General features: G+C 47.0%; 1 protein-coding gene across 1 annotated transcript in view; it reads left to right on the top strand.

The window, feature by feature from the left end:
• USP48 (ubiquitin specific peptidase 48) overlaps positions 1 to 16,667 on the top strand; it is a 1,688,863-nt gene that overhangs the window by 217,840 nt on the left and 1,454,356 nt on the right. Inside the window, exon 4 of the mRNA XM_069610955.1 lies at positions 13,063 to 13,190. Within this exon, the coding sequence (XP_069467056.1) occupies positions 13,063 to 13,190 (128 nt within the window). The remainder of the gene's footprint in view (positions 1 to 13,062; positions 13,191 to 16,667) is intronic.

Below are 16,667 nucleotides of genomic sequence, written 5' to 3'. Positions count from 1 at the left end.
CCGGCGTGGCAGAGGTCCCTTGTGTCAAGGCTAAAATGAAGACCCCTGACCTGCCTGTGAAGATCCCTGCCTCACTCCCACATGTCGCAGTTCTCCTCAGGAGCTGACAAAATGGCGGCCGTTTCCGCCAAGACTATGGCATCCATTTTGGATTCCTCCCTTACACCTACGCCATCGGCTTTTGGTGCTGGGAGAGGTTTTTCAGGTGAACATTGTTTTCCTTGTGTGCATCCTTTTCGTCCAGTGTATGACTGGAACGCTTGGATGCCTTTACCGCACACCGTCTCGCTCCCTGTGGCATCTGCGCCCTTGATCTACGTTGATTCGAGTGGAGAAGGACCTTCTTGGCAGCCCTCTCCCTTACACCCCTTGAGCTACTCCGCTCATGGGAGGCCCCCTCCTGCCACGCCTAAACCGTTGGCGGAGGATGCCTTTTTCGGAAAATTTCAAAGGCTTATGCACTCCGACCCCATGAAGGAGTATTTCCGAGGTTTGTTTAGGGAAATCTTCCCTCCAGTGGCTCCTGCGCCGTCGGTTCCAGCCGCAGCACCAGTCGTCGCAGCAGCTCCGCCTCTACCAGCTGGCCCGCCTCCAGTTCTTCCTCCCTTGCCTCCAGTGGACAAATCTTCAGCAGGGCCAGATGCGACGCAGCTTGACCCGGATGTGTCGGATGACACACGGGGGGTGGGGGGGGAGAATCGGGACAGCGAGGACCAGCCCTGCTCTGTTGGAGCCTTCCACGACCGGGTGCTGGACATGTGTCTTCTGGATGTTCCAGTACCCGAGGCACCGGCTCCATAGGAAAGGGTGCTTTCTGGGGCGTTCACCTTGTCTCCTCTGGAGCGTACCGGCTTGTTCTTCCAGAAGGATGTTTTGGCCGAGGTCTGGGAGAAACCACACTCTGGACTGACTGTTAACAAAAAGATTGACGCTCATTATAGGCTTAATTCTTCGGAAGAGGTAGCCTTAGCGTCTTGTCCGCCCCCTTCCTCCACGGTAGTGGCCGTTGCCACTTTACAATCCAGACCGGCTTCAGCGTCATCTACAGCGGCAGCCCAGGTTCTGGTCAAAGAGGACAAGCTTCTTGACTCTTTGAGGAGGAAGATCTTTGCTAATTTAGCCCTGCAGTTGCATCAAGTGAACGCAGAGCTTGTGTTAGCGGGGGCGAATATGAAAATGTGGAAAGGTCTGTCGGAGTTCGAGGAATTTATCCACGCGGATAAACTAGACGATTTTAAAGCGGGTTTGTCAGATGCCAGGGTCCCGGCACAGGATATGCTTCATGTTGACACCTCGGACCGGGGCCTCATGCTTGGCATGGACACCTCTTGTCAGGCTTGGCTTCATGTTACTAAGTTGTCCAAAGAGGTGCAGGATGAAGTTCTGGACCTGCCTTTTGACGGCAAAGAGCTTTTTCATTCGTCGACAGACGTTGAACTGACCAAGACTAAGGACAGCACTCAAGACTGCCAAGTCCCTGTACGTTTTGGTGAAACCGCCTTTCAGGGCGCAGAGGACGTCTTCGCAGCCTTGGCATTCCTCTGGTTTTCAGGGGTTTCTGGATCGGAAGACGCATAGTCGAGACTCCAACAGGAAACTCCCGTCTGCGTTGGCAACGAGGCTGGTTTTTCTCTCGATCCTCTGCCTCCTCCTCAGGATCTGGTGGTCCAGCCACTGAGAAACCAGCTAAATGAGGGTTTTCTGCACTCGCACGCGACCCCAGTGGGAGAGAGCATTGCGTCTCACTGGGAGGCGTGGCAGACCATCACCGAGGACCGGTAGCTCTCGTCAGTTGCTCGGGCAGGCTTCCGCTTGCCCCTTCCTCCCTACCCCACCCTTTAATCCTCCCTTCCAGCAATCTGGGACTCCCTCCCTTAGAGCCGAGGTCCAGAAGCTTCTGGATCTCAGGGCGGTGGAACCTGTTCCCCTAGGGGAGCGAGGGGAGGGCTTCTACTCCCGTCTCTTCACGGTGCCCAAACCCAACCGGGCTGGCCTGCGCACCATCCCAGACCTTTCCCAGTTCAATCTCTCTTCCCCAAGAGAAATTCAAGATGATCACTCCCTGTCAGATAAAGTCCTCTTTGCAGAAGGGTGACTGGCTCAGCGTGGGGGACCTTCAGGAGGCCTATATGCATATCCTTATTTGGAGTCCGCATCGGAAATACCTACGGTTTTCCATGGGGGAGGAGCATTTCCAGTTTCGGGTGCTCCCGTTTGGCCTCAGCTCGGCACTGCGTGTCTTTACAAAGATGTCGGTCATTGCAGCTTATCTTCGGGTACAGGGTATCCATGTGTATTCGTATTTGGACGATTGGCTGCTGCGCAGTCCTTGTCCGCTGTCAGCCTCGAACAACCTTCAGTCTCTCCTCCAGCTCCTGTTCCATCTTGGGCTGTAGAACTGGCGGAAATCCTCCATGACGGTCTCTCAGGACTGGGTTTTCGTTGGAACACGATGGACTGCAGAGTATACCTGACTGGGGACAGAATGGCGGATCTGTTGGCAGGTGTTTATGCGGTCGGAGAGCATGTCGGCCTGGTGGTTCAAGAGGCCTCTGGGCCTCATGGCCTTGTGTGTGCTGGCTCTTCCTCTTGCTAGACTGAAGATGAGGACGCATGTGGCTCTTCGGAGCTCCTGGCGCCAAGCAGTGGATCCAGACTCCAAAATGATTTTGGTTCCATCCTTCATGAGGATAGACCTCCTGTGGTGGTCTTCTCTCAGCAATCTGTCGGTGGGCGCTGCTTTTCAAGACCCCTGCCCGCTATTAACGGTCACAACGGATTACTCCCTTCTGGTTTGGGGTGCAAAGTTGGAACTTCAGGTTTCCGATCTCTAGTCGCTGCAGGACAGACTGCTTCATATAAATCACCTGGAGCTCCTGGCGATATTCCTGGCACTGAAAGCGTTCAAGCCTGTCATTGTCAACAAAGTGGTCCGTGTCCGCACCAACAATGTGGTGTCCATGTTTTATATCAACAAGTAGGGGGGTACCAAGTCCCCTCCTCTTGTGGATCTTGCCATTCAGATTTGGGATTGGCTGTTCAGCATGGTATCTGGCTGGTGGCAGTACACATCCCGAGCCAGCTGAATGTTACTGCAGATGCTCTCAGCCGACGAACAATGGTCAGCTACAAGTGGGAATTGAACATGGAGGTCCTCTTACAGATTTTCCGTTGTTGGGGCACTCCAGAAGTGGACCTGTTTGCGACATCAACAAACGGGAAGCTTCCCCTGTATGCCTCCAGAAACGGGCTGGGAGCCTCCTATATGGAAGATGCTCTCGAATTTTCCTGGCACAACATGAGGGCCTACGCTTTTCTGCCTCTGATTAATCGGGCACTTTGCAAGCTGAGGGGCAGAGTGAATTGTTCTCTTCTGTTCATAGCACTGTGGTGGCCGGACAGGTTTTGGTTTTCAGAGCTTCAACATCTGTCGGTGTGTGCGCCGATCAGTCTTACGATGGTTCCCAACCTGCTTTACCAGAGCGATCGGCAGTTGTGGCACCCCCTCTCCACAATAGTTCAACTTGGTGGCCTGGTGCCTGAGTTCAGATCCTTAGAGCGCCTCAATTTGTCCGCAGATAACATGCGCATTATTCAGACGGCCAGGAAACCCTTGAGATCTCTGTATAAAAGTAAATAGCTACGGTTCTGCTACTGGTGTTTGGCTGGGCAGCTGGACCCCAGGGAGGCTTCGATCTACGCTGTTCTGTCCTTTGTCTCACATCTGGCAGAGTCTGGCATTCATATCTTGTCCTGCAGGACTTATCTGTCGGTTATTGCCGCTTATCTGTCCACGGATCAGTGTTCTTTTTCGCTGTCAAATCCAGTCATTAAAAGACACTTTGCGGGCCTCATGCACCTTTAGCCACCTGTTCGCAAACCGCATCCAACGTGTGATCTGAATGTGGTCCTTACGGCCTTGTGCCATAAGCCTTTTGAGCCCATGTCTATGGTCGACCTTAAGTACCTTTCGTGGAAAGTGTCCTCCTTGGTTGCTTCGGCAAGGCGTGTGAGTGAGCTCCAGGCCTTGTCCGTGGAGCATCCCTTCCTGGTTTTTCATAAGGACAAGGTTGTGCTGAGGACGAATCCTTCCTTCCTTTCAAAAGTGGTCTCTGATTTTCATCTGAATCAGTCAATCTCCTTGCTTGTCGTCTTCCCAAACCCAGCCTCAGAGGCTGAAAGGGTTTTGCATTGCCTGGATGTTAGAAGAGCTCTTAAGTTCTTTCTGGACAGAACATCTGAGCTTAGGAGATCTTCTCAGCTTTTTGGTGACTTTTGGTAATCCGCAAGGTAAGCCAGCCTTGAAAGCGACCATCTCCAGATGTATTGCTAGCTGTATTGCGGAGGCTTACACTGTTCAGGGTCTTCAACCTCCAAGAGGGATTCATGCTCATCTTGTGTGGGGCAATGCGGCTGCCGTTGCCTTTCAAAAGTATGTTCCCTGGGAGACCATCGCAAAAGCGGCTACGTGGGCCTCCCAATCGGCTTTTTGTAGGCATTACTGTCTAGACCTGATGCTCAGTTCGGTCAAGCTGTGCTTAAAAACCTGTTTCAATAAGGAGTTTCCATCCACCTGTAATTCCTGTGAGGAGTGCTTGGGAAGGTCCCATAAGTATGGAGGAAAGGGGACGGGACGTAGGAGTACAATAAAGTTACTCACCGTAGTGACTACCTTACTCTTAGTCCATAGTCCCCTTTCCTTCATATGCCCGCCCCCGTCCCCTCTAATAAGGTTCCTCTGTTATTGCTTAAAGGTCTCAGACCTGGCGATAGAAAAGGACTGGTGGGCGATGCGCTGGGCGGAGCTAAGGAGGGCGGGGTTATGGCCACGTGCTGTACCCCGCTAAAAAGAGAGGAAGGACACATTATTCCAAAATTTGATGCTTTTTACAAAGTGCTCCGGTCCCATCCCACAGGACGGAGGAATGTCCCATAAGTATGGAGGAAAGGGGACTATGGACTAGGGGTAAGGTAGTCACTATGGTGAGTAACTTTATTATATTTATTATTTACAAACATTTATATAGCACTTTTATCCCAAGAGCTGATTGCTGAACAAAAGGGGAGATTATGGTACAAACAGAGCAAATGATGAAAGCAGGATTAGAAACCAATGCAAAAAAAATGTATCAAGTGTTAAGAGACAGAAGTCTTTTAAATTGGGATAAATTGGAAGAAGAGTAAATTGAAAGAGGAAGAGAATTCCAGAGTGCAGGGGCGAGCAATTGAAAGTAGAGCCGAGCTTAAGCACAAGGGGGCCGAAGAACAGACGAAACTGGGAGGCAGAACGTATATCCAAAGAGAAATGATATAAAGAAACCAGAGAATATAAATATGTGGGAGCTAAAGCATGGATACATTTAATGACAAGGCATACGAAATTAAATTACAGGCATATCTTAATTGGGAGCCAGTGTAGACTAGCCAGATTTGTGTTTTATTATGATTTTATAAAGCTCCTTTTCGCCAAAGGCACTGAACAATAAAGGAGAATCCAAAAACGGTACAAAGCAAAATCATACAAGTGTTGTATGAGTAACGGTTACATCAGCAGAGAAAGATAGCAAAACCTTTTAAGAATCGAGAGACAAAAGAAGGTAGAGTTTAAGATTTGTTCGGAAAATCCAAAGAGATGTGGAGGAGCAAAGTGAGAGCAGAAGAGCGTTCCAATGTTTAGGATCCAAAAGAGAAAATAAATGGATTCTGAGATTGTAAGGGGCGTGGAGGGACATAGAACGAGAGTAGGGAGGAGAGGTAATGCGATGCCATGCCAGTGCATTTGAAAACCATTAAGACAAAGTGATACAAAAGCGGAATTTGAAAGGAAGTCATGAAATTGAGAGCAGGGAGGATTTGATGGGCGACCGAGGCGGTAAAGAAAAAAGGAGACAAACTGAAGAGTTGTAGATAGAATGAAGAGGAGGAAGATTGGAGGCAGGGACACCAAGCAATAAAGAAGAACAGTAATCAATACGGGAAAAGACGAGAGAAAAGAGAAGTTTACTAGCATGAAACGAAAGATAGGAGCAAGCACAGCAAATGTTGAACAGAACGTAGTGGGCAATAGAGGAAATTTGAAGGGAGAAGGAGAGAGAACGATCAAAGATAGCGCCCAGTTGCGCACAGAAGGTGAAAAGGAAATAAAGGATGGGGGAAGTAGAGTGAAGGGGGGCTGGCGTGGGAGGGATAGTATAGGGGGAAAGAACAGAACCTCAGTTTAAGGATTTGGGTTGTTTGATAGCAGTGTAAACATTGTGGCGAAATTGACTGTAGCCATTTTCGCTGCGAATCTGTTTTCACTTTGGCAAAACAACCCAAATCATGCCATACTCCCAGCCACCTCCACCGCTCCTCCTGCACTGCCGGATCCATCTCTCTAACCCGGGCCAGTGCTCCTTTTTTTTATTTTTTATATCTTTAAGCGGTTGGGTGCGGGTGAACAAGGGTGTGGCTTACACTCTCCAGCCCCTGCTCCCCTTGTTCACTATAATGACGTTCAAATGGGAGATTTGATCGCAATGATCGTATTCGATCAAATCTGTGCTCAAATCTCTCGTTCAAACTTTTTTTTGTGGTCAACGTGGTTAATACCATTTTTAAGGGATTAAGATGTAGCAAATGGGACATCAGTTCTGGAGAGCTGAAATACAGTTTGAAACGGTGGAGTGCAGAGCAGAATCAAAAGAAGAGAAAGGGGGAAAGAGCTGTGTGTCATTGGCGTAAAACTTGGAAAGAAAGGTGAAAGGAGGAGATGTGGGCAGAGAGGGGAGCGGTGTAGAGAGAGAACAGAAGAGGGACGAGTACCAAGCCTTGTGGGACACCATAGAGAAGAGGGAGGGAGGGAGGGAGAAGTGTCCAGCCGAGGTAATGGAATAGGTCCATTGCGAAAGGTAAGAGTGAAACCATTTGAAAGCAGACCCAGAGATACTCAAAGTGGAAAGAGAGGAGCTACGAAGAGCGTGGTCCACATGTGTCAAATGCTGGAGACAGATCCAAAAGAATAAGAATAGAAGAAAGCTTGGAGTTGCGGGGTCTGAGGAGAGAATTAGAAACATGAAGAAGGGCAGTTTCAGTGGAGTGAGACTGGTGGAAACTAGACTGCAAAGCAGGAAGAAGAGAATGAAGACTGAGATAACGGGTTACCTGGGTATATAGGTGGCCCGTTCAATAATTATAGAGAGAAAGGGTAGAAGGGAAATGGGATGGAAATTAGCTGGGGAAGATGGATCAAAGGAAGGTGTTTTTCAGGCTAGGGAGGATATGCGCAGGCTTGAAAGCCGCAGGAAAACAAGAATGTACAAGGGAGGAGTTAATGAGTGAAATAACATATGGAAGATGAGGATATACTTGGGGATGAAGAAGGGAGAGGGTCTGAAGGAGAGGCAGTAGGATGAGCACGTGTTAAGAGAGCCGAAGTGTCAAGGTCCGGAAGAGGAGAGAATTATGAAAAGGAGTGAAGTAATGGAGCAGGAGGAAGAGTAGGAAAAGGAGCAGCGGAGGGGGTGAAAGCTAGATGAAGGTTAGCTACTTTAGATGTAAAGTAGTTTGCAAAATCAGAGGAAGAAAGGGATGAATAAGCAGAGGGATCAGGTGCTTTTGGAGAGCGGATATTGTGTAGAAGCTAATATACGACGAGGGTGGTGAGATAGGGAAAATGTAAGTTCGTAGAAGTAGGATTTCATAGCAATAAGTACAGCAGAGTCAAAAGAAGAGTGCAGCATTGAAAGCGTGCCAAGATGGGAAGGAGTGAGTTTTTTTAAAAGCCGCTCAGCTTTATGCTGGCTACGGCGAAGGGTAATGAGACTTTGAGTGAGCCAGGGCTGTGAAGTTTTAAGAGTCGTGGAGAAAGGGTGTAGAGGAAAAGTTGAGACAAGGGTAGATGGTACAGAGGGGTGTAGAGTACTGCCAGCTACGTTAGGAGAAAAGGAAGAGAAGATCGAAAAAATCTGAGGATTGGAAGGGTTGAATGACGAGAGGGAAGATGAAGAATCGAAAGAAGAGATATTACAACACGTAAAGATAGTTGAAGGGGGGGCAGGGGACAGAAGGAGAAATGGAAAAGGAGTGACGTAGATAATCAGAAGCATAAAAGGTGGAATAGGAGATGGGAGGTAGGTGGGGAATGGAAGAGAAGATGAAGTCTAGGCAGGAGCCAGACTGATGAGAAGGAAGGAAGTCCAAGTGATGGGAGTCAGTGAGTGAAAGCAACAGGGGGAAATGTTGAGTTAGTGGCAGGAAGGTTAAAGTACCCAATGAGAAAGGAAGGGGAGGACGGCAGAAGAAGATGGGATAGAAGAAGATCAAGATGATCACGAAAATCAGTGGGTGGGCCAGGGGGACGATGGACGACGAGGAGAGAGAGATGGGGAAAGGATTAGAAAAAGGGGAAAAGTGGTATTCAAAGGAAGGAAAGCTTTGGAGATTAGAACGAGGAGGTAGAAGAGTCCAGGAGTAATTGAAGAGAATTCCAGTGGCTATCCGTGCCTAAGTGAGCAGGGGTGTGGGGAAAAAGAAGTAGAGGCAGTGTGAAAAAAAGCAGAAGTTGATCCAAGTTTTAGTTAAAGAAAGTGGAAATTATAGCGGATAAAGGGGTCAAGAACCGAATGTGATTTATTACAAATAGAGCAATCATTTAAGAGACCAAAGTGGAATTGAGGAGTGCGTCAGAAGAAATTAAAGGGCAGGAAAAATTAGATGCATTGCGTAAACGAGCACAGGGTAGCACCGGGGGTTGTGTGATAGGTTATTGTAGATGGGATAGGATAAGACATAAAAACAGAGAGAAGAATAGGAAGTAAAACAGTAGACAAATGACTAGTCGGCACATGATCGGTCACAAATAGAAATAATGAAAATCAAAGCCTTTCTAAAGGGGGGAGGGGGTCAACTGTTGAGTTGGGTGCCCAGGCCTGCAGATTTCAGGGGGGCTCCTAAAGTAGCTGTCACGTGGAAACACATGACTGTGCAAGTCACCGAATACGGGGCGGTGTGGAGCGGTGGGATACGATTGTAGAATCCTCTGCAGAGGCGATGAAATGGCCACGAGGCAGTCAGTTTGGGGGTCCAGGAACGATGGTGCAATGTCGGTAGCAGATGACAATGGATGAACAGCGCACGAACAAGTCCAAGGAAAGGCACAAAGTTGGAAAGTCAAAGATGGTAACGTGGAGGCAGTGAAAGAGGTAGTTCTGGTGCCCTAGGTAGAAGTCCAGGTGCAAACAGCAGAGGGTAACAAGCACACTTTCGCCTATGTGTTAGAACTACAGGCCACAGCCTGATGCAGACTACCTCCAGAGAAATAGGTCAAAAGGCTGAGAATACCTCCTAAGTAGTTGGCTCCAAGTGAAGGGGGAGTTGCTGCCAGGAAACCTGGGTGGACGAGGGGCTCAAGAGCCCAGATAATAGGAATGCTGGCAGACCAATGGAGATCAAACAGAATTTGTGCGGAAGAGTAGTGAATACAGCACAAAGGCAAAAGGGCATAATTAGGCAAGCCAACGTAGAGGGAGCAGCAGCAGTAGTTGAGACAAGACAGTGTAAGAGATTGAAGTAGGGTTTTGGTGGAGGAATAGGTTGAGGCCCAATGTTCCTAACATTAAACAGATATAAACGGCACGACTGAACAATAGAAGCAATTTGAAGTTGTAAAGAAATAGAAGACTTAAAAATGAAGCCAGGGTTGCCGGCCTCCGGAGTAACCGTAAGCTGCAGAGGAGGAAAAGAAAATGGTCAAAGAAGGAATGGAGGGAGAGGCCGGAAATTATAACATTTCTGTCTATTTTTAGATTGAGGCAAGAAACTCAGAAGCCATCTAGGATTGTGCTGCACAGAGACAAGAAAGGAATCAAATCAGTTAAAGAAGGAAAAGAGACGAAGATCTGTGTGTTTTTGGCGTATAGATGCACTAGGAAACCAAAATGAAGGACCAACGATGCAAGCGGCGAAGTGTATAAACAGAAAAAAAGAGGACAAAGAACAGAACGCTGGAGGGCCCCATAAGAAGGAGGAACCGACTGAGATAAAGAACCTTACCAAGAAACCATGAATGTGTGCCCGAAAATTAAGAGTGAAACCAACAAAGAGAGACCAAGGGAAGACCGTGTAGCAAAAATAGAGTGATCCACTGTGTCAAAGGCGGCACTTACATCAAGTACAAGAATGGAAGATTGCTTAAGATGACGAGCATGGAGAATAGAGTTGGATACAGAATGAAGTGCAGTCTCAGTAGAAAAAAATGGGTCGGAAACCAAATTCAGAAGGGGGGGGGGGAGAAGATTGTAAGCAGTGAGATGCGAGCTAAGTTGTAAGTAAACAATACGTTCAAGAATTTTCGAGATGGGGCAAGAGAGAGCGAGGGCGGAAATTAGCTGGGTCAGTAGGAGTAAAGCAAGGTGCTAGACAACTTCCAATTTCCAGCCAGCTGAAATACACTAGCCATCTTTTCTGGATTCTGGTGAGGAAGTCTGCAAAAATGCATGACGAGACCGTCCAAGCACTCACACCTGCCCTTCCCCTGGAAAGGCAGAGAGATGGCCAACAAAAGACATGTCAACCTGAACAGGACTGAAGAGGAAGGGTATTTGAGTATATGGTCCTCCTAAGATGCATTATCTCAGTCAAAAAGCAACATGTGATGGTGCATCCGAGAAACAAAAATGTAATGTAAGAAATACGATCTAATGCCACCAGCCTGTTCAGGCGGTGTCTAAAAAAATGTGTAAACTGCGTGTTCCCTATCCTTTATCAGTAGCAACATTGGGTACTATGTAAGCTGGCCTGTGCTGTAATAGAAACCTTGCCCGTTGGGGATGACATCCCCTGCACTGGTAAGCCCATGGGCTAGACTGAACACCACATGATGGCAAAAAAAGGACCCCTTAAGGCCGAAACTGTGTTCCACGTAAGATAGGCTGTGCTGCCGTAAGAAAATATAGTTGCCAGGCAAAAAGCGGCGGTCTCCCAGCACTGGTGATCAAAAAGGGTGAACGATGCTCCAAAAACAAAAGGGAAAGCAGCAGAGTGGGGTTAAAACAACTTGCTCACCCTAAACGTTGGTGAACAGTCAAGAGTCCAACAATAGTGTGGTGGATTAGGGGGCTCAAAGGAAGCAGTGTGAAGATTTTTAAAACGAAAAACCTCCCTAACAGCAGGTTATAGATGGTCGGGAAACAGTCACTTGGTTTGATTTATTTTAATCCCAGCCACTGGTCATGAACTCTTGACAGCTCACCTATGTTCCCAGCTGTTTGAATGCCAAATATAGGATGCATACCAGATGTCTGCTACTTGAAAGTGGAGTATAGCACTTTTAATAGGATGTGTGTGCTGGGAACAAGATGAGTTGTCCAGGATTTTTGATCATAGTTGTGTGGGCCTGTCAAAGTACTTTGTGAAGAGTCTTTACAGGGGCCATCCGTTTAACTGTGTTGGGCGACTGCCACTGCCTTTGGACCATTGGAGTCATGATGTAGGGTGGCCGGGGCATTTTGTTCGGACCCAGCGGGAGGTTCCCACTCTATATCAGCAATATGGCCTCCAAGAATGGTCTAGTCCATGGCCATTCTTACGGGTTGGGGATGTTTTCTGTTTGTGTGAGAGGGTGTTTCCTGGCAAAGTATTGAGAGAAGAGGGTCTGCTCTTTGCTCTCGTGTATTAGAGCATGCAGCGGTTGTGCACGTTTGAGGCTCAAGGAGTATATTAGCTGATAGGCACAAGGGCCCGAGTGAACAGCAGTTGAGGACCAGGGCCGCAGAAGAGACCTTTGTGAGTAGAAAGGGGATGTATATGGATTATGCAATGAAGGAGACGAACTGGGCGAACAGTATAAGTTCATGTCTGGTACTAAGGTGTGTCTTGCTATTGTGCCTGTAAATGTAAAATGCAATAAACGACTGCACACTCGCAAACAGTTTGGTTTGTGCATGCTTATCAGCTATTAATTTCCACAATGAGAAAAACGTGTTCCTTTTTGTTACTTCCCATCTTTTTTATACAAATTAGATTTAATCCCAACAGAGAATATTAATATATTTGAAACCATAGTTGAATGTTGTGGGTAAACCCAAATACGACTTTCAGTTAAATCCTGCTTTTACCTGTAAAACATACAAGTTTTGTGCAAAGCACAATATTGCCCATGAGCACCAATAGCAAATTACACTTTATTTGAAGTTCAGATATTGTCGGAAGTTACTAATGAAGCCATTCTTTTATTTTTACACTAATTGTGTGACCACAAACCTTTTACCTCTAGTATTGGTATGCTCTGTGTTATGGTCACTGTCATTCGGGACTGCAGATCTTTTACTACACAAAGTATTACTTGTCTCTAAGTTTCTCAAACCGAAATTGGGAGTATGTGCGTGCTTTCCAGTATAGTTATGTTGTTTTGTAGATATGAGTAACGCATTGATTTTTATATTTAATACAACTTAAGCTGTCCTGAAATACTGGCAAGTTGCCTATTTCTTTGAATCTTGCATTATTTTGGTTTCTTTGACACTGCCAATGCAAGGTTGACTAGAACATTGTCAAGCAGTATGCGTCTTTTCACCAGCCATTTTTCAATAGGTGCTCCGTGTAAATCCTGGCCCTTTGACCTATATTTTTGATTTATTGGTTATGTATAATGTGCTAACTGCAACAGTCTGTTTGTGGAGCCTCGGAAACAAAAAGGAAAGGGAGGTGTACACCTGATTATGCATAAGCCGGGGAAGAGATTGAGATCAGGCTAGCGCAGTGCGAGTAAACAGTAAGAGCAATAATTTACAGAAATAATGTGCCGAAAAAGGGCTTAAAGATGATGCATGCTACAAAAGGACTATTTGCCATGCGAATTGTAATACGCGCCTAGAAGTGAGACATAGTACCTATTAGATGTAATTTCAAGTCTTTAACAGTGAGTCATAGTGCATATTGGTTGTAATCGCACATGCGGGACAAAGATGCAAGGAAGGGGGATGTGCTGGACGGAAACGGGAGGAAGGGTGAACATACTTTAGAGTTTTTGCGAGGTACACCGACAAAGTGGCATGTTCTAACTGCTCTAATTTGTCTTTGCAGAATATGAGCCCCAGACGATGTGCGAGCATCTGCAGTACTTGTTTGCATTGCTCCAGAACAGCAATAGGCGATATATCGATCCATCGTGTTTCGTCAGAGCACTCGGTTTGGATACTGGGCAGCAACAGGTGATTTGAATATGAAGCTGCAAGAAGTCATATTTTGTCAATGGGTTTTTTATTTTGGGAACAAAGTGTCTGTTCTTGTCATGTTTTTTCTTGAAAAAAATATCTACCCTCTTTTCAACTGATCGGTTGTAAATATTAGTGTCTCAACATTGGATGTTCCTTGAATGAATATGTTTGTATTTATTTCTTTTGGTTCATGACAATCCTTAGGGATGCCAAAAATGGCTGGCGTACAGAAATTGGTCAACCTCATACAGCCGCTATTATTCTTCTGCTGCATCCACGGCAACAGAAAATTGAATGATGTAAGCTACTGTAATACGAGAGGCTAGTTTGGTTGTACACTTACATTCATTTACTTTCCTTAACTTGTTTTTCTACTAGCGACTAAGTCCTTGCTGGTAGTATGTTATAACCCCACAGAGCACCTAGAGATCATTCAAATGGCAGCTGTGTGCGGTATAAAACCTAATAACAAAAGGTAGGTGTACTAAGCATATATGTAAAGATTGCAGTGGTGTCCCAGATGTACACCAGCAGCACTTCAAACTGAACAATACAATTTTTCTTGCTGTTGGGTGGTTTTTCAGAACAATCACTGGTGTAGGGTTCTAAGAAGCCAATTTTACTGGACCTGCAAAGATTTACCACCAAATTTGGTAACCAGGATGAGCACAGTAAGTCGGACTAAGGATCGGGCGCTTTGTGTAGAGTGAATTTAAGTATACTAGAGATTTGTAAGTAATTACACTTATTTATCGACACAGATGCATTTTCAATATTTACACACATGCAATCAGGTGTCCAAAACATGACACACAACACACTTTAGAATGTACGCAGTTAAAGATAGGTACTGTTACAATTTAACCTAAAGTGGGGGGGCAAAGATGTTACACAAATTATCACATGCCTTCGAATTCAGCCCACCATAGCGTAAACTGGGTCAATTCCTAATTTAAGAACAAGTATGCCATGTTGTTCAAGTTAAGTATGACCTGGTCGGTCAGTACATTGACCCTGTTGAGAGGCAATGGGGGAATCCCTCTCAGCTGCGATGGGAGTCGTACCTGGATGGACGCTAGAGCAAGTTACCCCAAAGGGGGAAGCTCGCAGTTGAGAGGACCCAATCCCTGTCCCTTATTGTAGTGCCAGTTTTCTTGCATACAGTTCCACTGTCAATGACCCCATAAGTTTCCCGAATGATGCGGAGCAGTCTTTCTCAAATCCTTTAAGGAAACTACATACCCAAGCATCCCCAGTGCCAGAGAGCCACTAACCGTTAGCTATACCTAACTACCTGAGTGACCAGGAACCTGGGAACGGAACCCGCAATGTATTGGAGAGGCCTGTGCATGTACCAGAAGCAGTTAACAGAGAACTGCCCATGCACGGAACTCTCTAAACACATTACCCGTAACTTGGGGGAGAGATGCGGAACATCTCCCCAATCAAACAAGTGCATTGACACAAAATGACTCATGTGCCATGACTCACCACCTCAGGCTGCCATTGTAAAACCACTGCACACCCGCACATGAAAGGAGCAGGGTTTAGGCTCCCCCTTTTATGTCTTCTGTTTCTACCACCTCAGAGGAAACAACAGAGAAAGATTGGCCCAGAGAGCCGGTGGGAAGCGATAGCCATTTGGAATAAGTAGCGCAGCATTAAGGGAGACCTTGGAGACAGGAAATTGTAGGTTGTTCGGGTGAAAACTGAGGTGGACTAAGAGACCAGGTAAGGAAAGACTGTACAGAGGAGTGACACCGCAGAGGAGCGTGGAGGAAGAATACACAGGCACTGTGCAAGGTGAGTTATTGGTTGGTTGGAAAAAATGGTACTCATAGTAAATGAACTTTTGTGTGAGTGGAGTCTTACGAGAGTAGGGAGTAAATGAGAAGGTGTGAGGGGAAGTAAAATGAGTGAATGTAGGGGAAGAAGGTGGGAGGAATAGGAGTAAAAATGGTGTGGAGAGGAGCAAGTAGTAGTGGTTTTGAGAAGGGGGTGAGTAGTAATGATCGTAGTGGTGGCATGGAGTGGGGTGAGTAGTGGTGTAGGGAAGTATTAAGGAGAGCAAGGGGAAAGGGGACCATTGGAGGGGGTAGTAGTGAGCACAAGTGAGTGAGGAGAGACTGTGTGGAAGAGTAGGAGGAGAAAGGGGCACGTGATAGAGAGATTTGGTGAGAAGAATATCAGGGCACGGAAGGAACCAGTGTGTGAATACCTGCATGTCTGAAAGGCACAAACCCTAATTCATTCCTGTGGCGAAATAATCTGCTAGGAATCCATATATTGTTCACAGAGTAAAATTCGGTAGAAAAGGCATTAGCCTTTAGGTTGTCATCAGAAGACTGATCCTTTTTTCGATGGCTTGTCTTCTCAACATGCCCTTTGAAGGGTCTCATCTGTTTGGCAGCAAGGCTGATGAGAGCCTTGAAGTTACAGACCTCCAAAGCAGCTGCCAAATCTTTGGGTGCAGCTGTGCGACTACCTCAGCCATTTCGTCCTAGGGGACAGCAATGGTGGGGTGGATCCTTTCGCTTCTACTCCTCATTTGAAAGGGTAAGGGGAATTGCCAGTCAAAGGGGCCAACGTAAGTTTCCTCATGGTGGACGAGGTAGAGGTGTCAAAGCCGCTCAAGCGTCAGCCTCTTTGGCGTCAGGCACTGCTGCTGCCGCCTCAAAAATCCTTGAGTCACTGTTCACCGGTAGGGGGCAGGCTGTCTCAGCATCTTCAGATGTGTGGACTTTGGAAACAATAGCCCATGGCTACTGCCTATCTTTTCTACAACGGCCTCAGGACAGTCCACTGGGGAAGCACTCTTTAAAGGTTCCAGATCCACTCCTTGTGCAGGAGATTTTGACACTGCTGGAGAAAGGCGCTATAGAACCGGTGCTTGTAGCGGAGAGGAACGGAGGTTGGTATTCCCCATATTTTTTTAATCCCAAGAAGGACGAAGGACTGAGACCCATCTTGGATTTATGATGCTTGAACAAGTTCCTCAGGAAGGACACGTTCAAGATGGTCACTTTTTCTCAGATCCTTCAGCTCCTCCAGCTTCAGGATTGGTTGGTGTCATTAGACCTACAGGATTCTTATTTTCATGTGCCGATCCATCTCAAGCACAGGAAATACCTGAGGTTCGCAGTTGGCGGCCCGCACTATCAGTTTCGGGTTCTGCCATTCGGGTTGACCTCCGCCCGAGAGTCTTCACCAAGCTCATGTTGGTGGTGGCAGGGCATCTCGGGAGAGGGGGGAATTCACGTCTACCCCTACATGGACGATTGGCTGATAAAAGCGTGTTCTCACGAACAAGACTTGCATCATCTCAACGTCACCTACCACTCCCTTCACAAACTGGGCTTCTCCCTCATTTTCAAGAAGTCTCATATGACGCCTTACCAACAGCTCCAGTACATCAGGGCTGTGTTGGAAACATCCTTGGGGATGTGCTCGCCACCCAAGGTGAGGGCTCGA

Source organism: Ambystoma mexicanum, chromosome 8, assembly GCF_040938575.1.
Source record: "Ambystoma mexicanum isolate Mex_15411 chromosome 8, UKY_AmexF1_1, whole genome shotgun sequence".
Classification (NCBI taxonomy): domain Eukaryota; kingdom Metazoa; phylum Chordata; class Amphibia; order Caudata; family Ambystomatidae; genus Ambystoma; species Ambystoma mexicanum.
This window is presented reverse-complemented; position numbering and strand designations above follow the sequence as displayed.